At 39.4% G+C, this 10646-nt stretch overlaps 1 protein-coding gene across 1 annotated transcript in view; it reads right to left on the reverse strand.

Moving 5' to 3' along the window:
• Window positions 1–10646, reverse strand: part of Trpm1 (transient receptor potential cation channel subfamily M member 1) — a 144687-nt gene that overhangs the window by 26775 nt on the left and 107266 nt on the right. The window contains exons 18-21 of the mRNA XM_015493157.2: window positions 6526–6648; window positions 6193–6324; window positions 3361–3489; window positions 982–1233 (exon numbers count right to left, since the gene is read on the reverse strand). Coding sequence (XP_015348643.2) covers window positions 982–1233; window positions 3361–3489; window positions 6193–6324; window positions 6526–6648 — 636 coding nt within the window. The remainder of the gene's footprint in view (window positions 1–981; window positions 1234–3360; window positions 3490–6192; window positions 6325–6525; window positions 6649–10646) is intronic.

Here is a 10646-nt window from a genome sequence, read left to right on the forward strand (position 1 = left end):
AATGAACAATGCTCTGTTTACTGTGGATGCTAAAATGATAGAAATTCTAGTTTTGAACATCCCTGAGGATGAGGGCCCTTACTGAAATTGTCTAAAAGCCATTCCCCCTATAAAGAGTTATTCCTACACTTAGAAGGCTTCCTTTCTTCTGGTACTAGTGCTAACACTGAGGCTTTTTAGGTAATGTAATGATAACCAGCTGGTTCATGTTTAGTTTCATATTCTATGACTTGTTCAGAGTAAATTTCACAATAAATCTGTCTTGGCCTAATCACGTGAAGTACCTGTGTCTGCTCCATGCTGCTCATGAGCTGGAGATGGTCTGGAGTACAGGTGAGGAAATAGCCCTGGGTCCCTTTTGTTTCTAACTTTTACTACAGATTAGGAGTTTGTCAATCATATTTTTGCCATAAAAACATTCAAGTAGATGCAACCTCATAGAATTATCAAATCCAGGTTCCTATACTAAAGAATGCTAAAAATGTTTCCAGTCATCAAGGTGTAGGGTAAATATTTTGAGATACCTATCTTGCTACTTAATTCTGTTTGCATCAAAACCTGATGCTCTCTCTTGCCCTGGTAAGGTGAAGCAAACTCTTATAAAAGAAGAAGATATTTTCTTTTACTTTACTGTCAAAATGCAATTATTAATAATAAATCAGAAGTAATTTTTTAAAAATGAAAGTAACTGATTATATGAAAGAAAAAAGATGTATGCATTGAGTGCTTGATATATATTGAGAGATGCATGCATATATATGTAGGTGTGTGTATACAGTAAGCCCTTAGCTCATTTTCACTAGATTTTATTGTTATTAATATGTAGGAGAACTGTGTATTTCAAAGCAAAGGTTTCCTATAAGAAACCATCTGCAAAGGAAAATCCAGAAGAAACTGAAGAAAGCCACACCCAAGGCCTGGTCTTTTATCCTAACCACAGTACAAAATATCCCTGGTTACTCATGTGAAATCATTACTAACCATCTTTCCAATCATCATCACGTAGGGCCCCAGATACTTGTTGACACCAAAGATGTCCAAGACACGAATGTACCAGAGGATGATGTCCACACAGTAGATGACCCGACCATAGCCCATGTATGGCTGGTTCTGGAGGCGAAGGATTGCTCCAATCATGAACATGGAAATGGCCACAAGATCAGTGATGTTCCAGTACTCCTGAAGCCACACTTTTATTTTCTGACTGAGTTTGCCTGGTTCTGACATGAGGATCTGAAAACAAACCGAAAAGAACAATAAACTAAGAGTGCATTGTTGGAAGCCTTGTCTTTTTCAGAATCTTGGAAAGATAAGGTTGGTGGAACATTCCAGGGCATCTGGTCTCTTTTCTGCTCAAGACCTCAGAACACTAATCTTCTCAGGCAGACAGATATCTAGAAAGGGAAATTCCATGGAATCCTCTGTATTCATAGATTCAGGGTTTCATAAACTCTCAGGAAATGCCTTCCAAATTATCTCCTTCTGGCTGTAATTAAAGCAGCTGCCTTTTGATTTCTTTTCTAATTATTGGACACATGCCTGTTGGCCCACATTCCAGACTTATACAAGAGGAAAAGTCTAGAGCAGGAATGAATCCTATGTGGTTACACAGTGGTGTGGGGTGTGTGTGTGTGTGGTGGGGGTGAGATCCACATGGGCAGAATGAGGCTAGGAAATGGTTGATTTGCCAAAATTCCTTTGCAACTTAAATACGACAAGTCAGGGGAAAGTTGAACCAGGTTTTCCCCTACTTGAGATATTATCCTTTCAAAATCACCACTGATTAAAAGGAGACTTCCCCAGAGTAAAATGGAAAATATTTAGCAAGCAGCATGCATGGGCACACAGTGACGCTGCAGTAGGCGGGAGGGCTGCCATGCCAGGGTACCCCTTTAGTTCTGCAGATTGTGGGTAGATTCCAGGGTCTCAGGCCTAGGATGGGGTGATGACTATTGATCTGCCAACATAGAAGGGATTCCCTAGTCTAACAATCCTTTTGTACTGGCTGATGGATGCCTCTCTTTCCTGTAAATGGGAGGCAGGCTTCTGGAATAACATATCTTAGTTCAGGGCTGATGCCCAGCAGGAGCACAATTGCACTAGAGGCCATTCAGGTGGGCCACTTGGAAAGTCCCAGTTGTAGCACGCACAAAATTTTAATGGAGCCCAGCTAGAAAAGAAAGAGTAGTTGTAGAAAACTGATTGTACAGTCTTGGATTCAGCACTCTTTTGTTTTCTCAGGCTCTCATTAGACCTGTGACATAAAACTCACTATGCCTGGATGAGGTTAACTGTCATATTTTTACAGTTCAGTAAAAGGGTCAATAGTAATCACAAAATAATAGTATTGGTTCTGTATTATTTGGAGAAAGGTTAGGAAATTGTGCTGTGTGATTTTTTCAGTTCAAGTTCATGTTTTGCTTGGATACAAGCTTCCTCTTTTGAAATGAATATAGTGAATTCAAACCTGTGGATGATATCAGAAATTACCTGGCCCACATTTCCTGTGCCGCCTGCAGAAGTTGGCTTCTTGGCATTTCATTTTAATTTTAAGTCCTCTGTGATGTAAGATCCAAGTGTAAGACTGTATCTGTTCTATTTTAACACTCAGTTGAAAGTCTTATTCCCTCTGTAACAGATGCTCTGGGCCTTACCGAGATAGATCACCTGGAGATTTTTGCCAGGTGGGTGTGATCATCCCATCTGCTACAGGTGCTGCTGTTAGGCCCATACCTGCCCCCTTATGGGAGGCTTGTTCTTGGGCAATTGTAATCGCCTCTCTGGTGGGTGCCAAAGTCAGACTGATGTGCACACAACACTCCACTCCCTTTTCTCAAGATTCTACAGTGTCTAATCATCTCAGATCCGTTGCAGGATTAAGCTGGGGACAGATTCTACTGGAAACCACAGTTCTCTTGATTCCTTTCCTTCCTCTGGCCTGTTTTCCTTGCTCCCTTCATTGAGGGCCCTGCTTTTATACATTCTTGCACCATGCAAGTACACAGTGTGATCCAAATCTCAAATTTAAGGTGACAGAATATGAAGCCAAATGTGTACCCAGTATAGTGATCGGTTTATCTCAAGTAGCTGGCAACATTTGCTTTTGCTTTTGTATGCATTTAGACCTGTTTTTATTATTGAATATAATTTATTTTAGCTTGTGTTTTTATTCACAAGTTCAAGTTCAGTTGGATGGAGAGGATGTACACATTTAAAACAAGTGAATGGAATAAACATGGGATGATGATACTCAAAAGAAAAGAGCCCTGGTACCTATCATTTGCATGAAATGTTTTTCAATAAAACTTGAAATTGGAGCCAGTACTTAGTGTGGCAGAGACAAGCCTTTGGAGTAATCACCTCTCGTATTTTCTCTAATGCCAGGCTCACAATGTAGGAGATGACAATCCACTCCTGGAGAGAGGGCCAGCCGTCCATCCGCACCAGGATGACATAGTTAAACAGCAGTAAATAACCCAAGTATGAAATCTGGAGGAAAGAAAAAGCTGTTAGCAATGTTTGAGGAGAGAACCTTGGAATCGGGTTTTGAAATCTTATTTTTAGCATGGCACATTTTCTAAAGTGAATTTTCAATTTCTAAATGGACTTAGTTATTTAGAGGATACCCCCTCTGCACATCACCAGTATAGATAGAGAGCTTTGAGATAGGTTGGAGGTATTTTATGCTTCAGCATGATATGGGCAATGGCATTTCATTTTCTACATGACAATATATTTATTGGTATTGTCATCCTTATGGGGAAATTATGAAGTTGCAATAATTATGACACATAGGGAAACTTTGAATAGTTTGCTGGTGTCCCTCCTATATTCTTGGAAATTGGAAAATGTTACTTACTCCTCCCGACCTCACGTATTTCCTTCTTGAATCTCTCCATTATTTTTTCCATACTTTCATTGGTACAGTGTAGTTGTACATAATGGTGGGATCTGTTGTTACAGATTTGTATATGAACACAATATAACAATATAATTTGGCCAATATCATTCCCCAGGATTTTCTCTTTCCCTCTCCTCCTTCAGCCCCCGGTCTTTCTCCTCTGCTCTACTGATCTGCCTTCATGAAACTCTCCACTATTGACAGACAGAAGTTAGAAGGGAAGACATGTGAAGAGATCATCTTCCCAGGCCATGGAGTTGACGGACCTAGGAGTCCCCTTGACTACCAGTAACAAATCTGTGATATTTGGTGGCCACCACAGGTTCTCTGTCTTTTTTTTGGCAAGAAAAAAAAAGTAGAGTTGGAGGTGAGGGTGAGGCAAGGCATACGGAGTAAGGTACGGGGTGGAAATAGTTTATTTGAAGCTGATTTTCCCAGATTAGTTCACTACCAACCTGGGAAAACTTCAGCTTTGGGGCTCCTCACTGTCACAAACCTTTTCTGAGGTCTTGTAGGAAGAGTCTAGCATTTGTGTATTTGTGATTTGACAGTATTCTTTCCCCAATGATCTGTCCCTCCTGATTCAATAAGTTTTACCAGGATGTAGGTAACATCCCCTGTGTTCACGGGGTTGTGGCTCACTGGATGTGATTCCTGCTAAAACTCATGTTGACCTATGATTCCCAAAAGGTGTTGAGAGGTGGTAGGGCCTACTGAGAGGTTTTTAGGCCATGGGGAGCCCTCATAAATAGATTAATGCCATTCCTCAGGAGGACTGAGTCCTTGCTCTAGTGGAACGGGATTACTTCTTTCAGGAATGGATTTGTTTTGGTGATAATGGGTTGTTTTAAAACAGGTCAGCTCCTTTGACCTTCCCTTTCTATTGCACATGGCTGCTTGCCCTTTGGCTTTGCATCATGAGTTGAACTACTGTGAAACCCTCCTCCAAGGACATCATGCCACTGCCATGCTCTTGGACTTCTAGAACTATAGCCAAAACAATCTCTTTTCCTTATAATTACCCAGTATCAAGTGCTCTGTTACAGCAATGTAAAATAGACAAAGACAAATATTTCCTCCTTACAGGAGGATTAGAGCCAAAGTTCTCAATCTTTGGGCTGTGTTAGAATTCCCCAGAAACTGTACATCTCTCTTACATCCAGAGAGAGCATCAAGGCTGTCTGTATGAGGCCTAAGGTTGAAAAGCCTGTCAGACTCCTGGCCTTGCCCTCCCTCAGTGCTGAGCAGTACTTTAGGTTGTATAAACCCCAGATTCTCAACTGATTCTGACCAGAAACTGAGGGTAGCCTTGGCTTCAGCTGCATCCTCAGATAGGGCTTCCAAGAGGTTGGTTGTGCAGACCCATAGTTGATTTCCAGGGCAACCCCCCTTCTCTCCTCTGCCCTCTGCCCATCTTTATCCATTGTCCCATCCATGACCTTGTCCTATCACCTGCTCCTGGCCCAATGACTAATGGAATCACAGTGCCATGGCCACACTGCTGTGTACTGTGGCTCGGTGCTTGGGATTTCATGAAAAATACTGTCCTTCCTCCAAACTGATATGGATACCCAAGCCACAGTGTGTCTGGTCAACTCTGCTGGACTGCCTGCAGATAGCCAGTTTCACTCACAGGTGCTTCCTTCTACTCCCACTTCCTCTTCTGCTCTTGTTAGCAGAAAGCCACACTCAGAGCAGTGGAGACCTGGACACTAGAGAGTGTGCTGCCAAATGAGTCAGTTTGGTGAACACTTTAGAGAGGTCTTGATTTGCTTCCCTATCCTAGGAGTTTATGATCTGGGCTCAGCCATACCCTTCTAATAATCCCACCTGTTCAGTGAAAAATGAAAAATTAGATTTCCCTAAGTTTCTATTACTAAATATTTTTTTTTAAAAGAATCATTTTAAGCAAATAGAATGTGACTAATTTGTTTTATTTGTTTGTTTGTTTATTTATTTACTATGGTGCTGGGGTTTAAACCCAGGGTCTTACACATGCTGGTTGAACATTCTACCACTGAGTCATATCCACAGTTTGACTATTTTGCTTTATGAAATGTTATATTTTGGGAAAGGTTGGTCATATTTCTATATATATATAAAATATATGACAGGGTATCTGGATTCAATTTTAGTTAAAGCTCTCAATTAGTACTGTTTTTTTTTTAAGAATTCATTTCAGTTCAGTAAATTTTTAGACACAATTTTAAGCCTTTGAAGATTTTGTTGTTACCAACATATCTTGATATTCAAAACAGGCTAAATGGTAAATGCTAAGGAGGTAGGCTTACTGTGTAAAACCAGAACTTGACAATGGGAGCGTTATAGAATTCACAGATCTTTGTTCCAATGGGAATACTTTTTTGCTTTTTGTGTGCATTCTCTTCGTCCCCCTTTCTTGAGCCAGCATCTGCATTTGCATCCTGGAAAACAGAACACAGTACGTGGCAGGCATGGTGGCTAATTGGGAAATGAAACAAACCATAGCACATGGGCACCCTTAAAAAGAAAGAATCTAAAAACACCCCCCAGTTAGTACGATGTCTAATCCATGGTAACAGATATATCAAGAATCATTAAAATGAGAGTTAATTGATACTCTTAAGATCAAGGGTATCACTGACCATATTCTCATCTTCTTTTTCTTTGCCATCTTCATTTTCCTTGGATGTTTGGTATGAAAAATCATCATATGTGCGAAATTCCAAAAACAAGATGGTGGGGGGAAAAAGAATTCCCATGATAACCTATGAATGATGAGAAATGAATCCATTATAAGCTTTGGAAATTCTAGAAAAATTTCTCTAGTACAGTTGTCCCTCAAACTCCATGGGAGTTTGGCTCCCACAAAGATACCAAGACCCACAGAGGCTCAAATACCTTACAACAAATGGTGTAATATGCATAAAACCTATGCACCTCCTCCCTTATACCTTACATCATCTTTATGGCTTACAATAATTAATACAATGAAAGTGTCATGTAAATAGTTGGTATGTTGTATTTCACAGGGGAAAATGACAAGAAAAAACTCTGCGTATGTTCAATAAAGACAAATTTTTTCTCAAATATTTTCAGTTTGAGTTGTTTTGATTCATGGATGCAAATCTTTCAGGCAAGGTAAGGAGGACTGATCATATAGTTAAAATTTTTAAATTATAACTTTCGACACTAGTCAGTAACCTAAGATCTCTGTATCATGTTTATCTCTGCTCTGGTGTTGTATGCCTTGTTGTGTTTTGTACACTGGTAGAATTAAAGACAGTGAAAAATTTAAGACTATTCATTAAATTTTAGATAAATGGTAAGCAGCATCATGCATAATCCTGACTTTAAAAAAGTAAAATTCTTATATTAAGTTTCAGAGCAAGTGAATCAAGCTGGGATGTAGCTCAGTGGTGGAATGGTTACCTGCATGAGGCCCTGGGTTTGATCCCCAGCACTGTGTGAAACAAGTAAGGTAAGCAAATCTTTAAATTAAAATAAAATAGTATAAACAAATAAAATATACTAATAACTAGTGAAGTAGACTATAAGTATTTTATGTAGAAATAACTTCAACATATATAGGAATATGTGAAGAAAATTGGAAGGCTAACGTGACTCAAAGAATAAGACTTAATTGAGCTCAGCCTGGACAATAAGAGGATATTCTGGCCCACAGATAGAGAACTCATTGGCATTTATATCAATGTGTTTCTACACTCTACCAATTGCTCAAATCATCCCAAATTTGAATTTGAATCATATAGAACCTTTACATTGTGTGTATTTTTTTGTTTTTTCCTGAAAGTTAGACTCCCCTTCTATTTTCTTGTTAAGAATATAAATGGGTTTTTGTTTCCTTAACCTATATCCCTGATACTTTGTGGCTCTTTAATCATTCAATCTATTTATTGGGGTCAATTCTATTCTTCTTTGTGGGTTTTTTTTTGGGGGGTGGGGTACTGGGACTTGAACCCAGGAGCACTTTACCACTGAGCTATATCCCAAGCCCTTTTTCATTTTTATTTTAAAACAGGATCTCACTAAGTTGCTTAGGGCCTAAGATGCTGAGGCTGGTCTTGAACTTGCAGTTCTCCTGATTCAGCCTCCTGAGTTGCTGGGATTACAGGTGTGCACCACCATGCCTGGCTATTTTTCTTGAATATTTTCTTCTTGGGTTCTGCTGACACTTTGTATTTATTTACTCTGACTGCCTTTCTCTCTGCTGCATGGGTTTAATATGGGAATTTGTAAAATGTGGGACTTGTTTCTTCCATTTCACATTGCTTTCTTTTCTTTTCTTTTTTGTGGGGGTGGCAGTGGTACTGGGGATTGAACTCAGGGGCACTCAACCACTGAGCTCACACTCCCAGCCCTAGTTTGTATTTTATTTAGAGACAGGGTCTTACTGAGTTGCTTAGCATCTCGCTGTTGCTGAGGCTGGCTTTGAACCTGCTATCCTCCTGCCTCAGTCTCCCAAGCTGATGGGATTACAGGCGCGTACCACTTGGCCCAGCCTCACATTACTTTCTTTACTTATAATATTGTTTTAGTCAGCTTTTCTGCTCAAGTGACCAAAAAATCCTGAAAAGAACAATTTTGGAGGAGGAAAATTTTATTTGACGCCTCACAGTTTCAGAGGTCTCAGTCCATAGAAAGCTGGCTCCATTGCTTTGGGCCTGAGATGAGGCAGAACATCATGGCAGAGAGTGGTGGAGAAAAGCAGCTCAGGACATGGCCACCAAGAAGCAGAGGGAGAGCTGTGCTCACCAGGTATAAAATGTATATTCCAAAGTCATGTCCACAGTGACCTACCTCCTTCAGCCACACCCTACTGGTCTATAGTGCTACCTAGCTAATCCAGTCAAGTGGATTAATGCATTGATTAGGTTAAGGCTGTCAGACTCTATCATTTCATCCCTAAACTCCCACATCTCACATATGAGCTTTTAAGGGACCTCATATCTAAACCATAACAAATATTTAACTTTTTTCCCTAGAATACCAGCTGAAGTAATTTTCTGAATGGGGATGTACAAAGTATAGAATGTGAATCTTTTCCTTTTTATTTTTATTTTTTAAAAATTTTGTAGTTGTAGATGGACAGAATGCCTTTATTTTATTTGTTTATTTTTATGTGGTGCTGAGGATTGAAACCAGTGCCTCACACATGCTCGTCAAGCGCTCTACCACTGAGCTACAGCCCCAGCTCTGAATCTTTTCCTTTTTAAAATAGATATTCTGTTCTCATCTTTTTATTTATTTTTTATTTTTTTATTTTTTTTTTTTTTTTTGGATTTTTTATTTTTTTTTTATTTTTTTTTTTTTTTAATTTTTTTTATTGTGGGTTGTTCAAAACATTACAAATTTCTTGACATATCATATTCTGGAATATGATATGTCAAGAATATGATATGTCAAGGAAAACAGTTTTTCATTTTCATTCTTCTGCAGGTGCTTGTGTACAAGGGTTTTTTTCACCAGTGTGTTTGGATGTCATGTAGACAGAAGGAAGAAGGAGTAGTAGTTAATTCAGACAAACCTGTGTTACTCTTGGAAATTGGTGAAAATTTTTGTAGTATTGAAGGGATTGCTTAATGTTTTTGAATCCCGTCCTTAAAATGTCTTGGTTTTAGTGATAAAGCTGAATGTAACCATAAAAATAACTATTTGAATGTTGAAAGGAGTTCTTTGTATAAAGCCTTTTTAATTACTCTCATTTTCTTTACACTAAGCATGGCATGGTAGGTGAAAAATAATCTGAGACAACAGGATCTCTTTAGCTGGTGCTCAGTTTCCATTTGACAGATAAGAAGCCTGAGGCCCAGGGGCAGTTGCCCATGGTCATACGGACCCTGACATTGAGCATTAGTTTTCTGATTTTAAGTCTCTTTTCTCTTATACTTCACCTGCCTTCAGTTCTATGGCAGTGAAAAGATGCTGATGGTTTAGTTGGATACAGACAACATTTTGTAGGAGAAAAGGAAAGGATTGAACTAGGATGTCTAGGTCCAAGCACATCTCTGGTCCTTGATTGGCCATTTGCTTTGGGGTTGAAAAGGAGCTGCTGGGAGTGGGGTAAGATTTGAACTAGATCTGCAAGAACTTTCATTGCTTACCAAGTTAGGTAGGAAGAATTGTAGTGGTTTGTTCATGAACTACTCATGCCAGACAACTAAGTCATTAGCATTTTCCCTAAATTCACTCATTCTGGTAACATTTTTTGGCCTGCAAAATTTTGAGAGGAAAGGGCTGTTCTCTGTCTATAGCAGCCTCTCAAAATTTTGAGAGGTCATTTTAGCACAGTGATGAGAAAAGCTACAAGGATAAATATATGATACTTTGAAAGCACAGAAGAGAGTTTGGGGAGAGCTTTTAGGAGGAAATTACATGAATGCTCAAATCAGAACCCGAAGGAGGACTGAGCTGATAGAATGGGAGAGTGTGAAGAAGGAGAAATGGGGGTTAGGGGCTCCTGCCATTCGGCCCTTGGAGGAACTCCCATATCCCATTTGGCTGAAGGCTCAAATGAAATCTGGGGGATGTAATAAGAGGCAGAGCTGAAGGGTAATTAGATGGCAGATTATGAGGGGCTTTTAAACCTTGTTCAGAGCCTGGCTTTATCGAGAGTGTTAGGGAGTCACCTAGGGATCTTAGGCTGGGAGACCAGTTGGGATGTTAGTAAGACAGTATTAGTTGTCCCTTCCCTTCACCTGGATTTTTTCTGCATTTATATAGTACATATATATATATATATATA

The sequence above is a fragment of the Marmota marmota genome, unplaced genomic scaffold, assembly GCF_001458135.2.
Source record: "Marmota marmota marmota unplaced genomic scaffold, marMar, whole genome shotgun sequence".
NCBI lineage: Eukaryota > Metazoa > Chordata > Mammalia > Rodentia > Sciuridae > Marmota > Marmota marmota.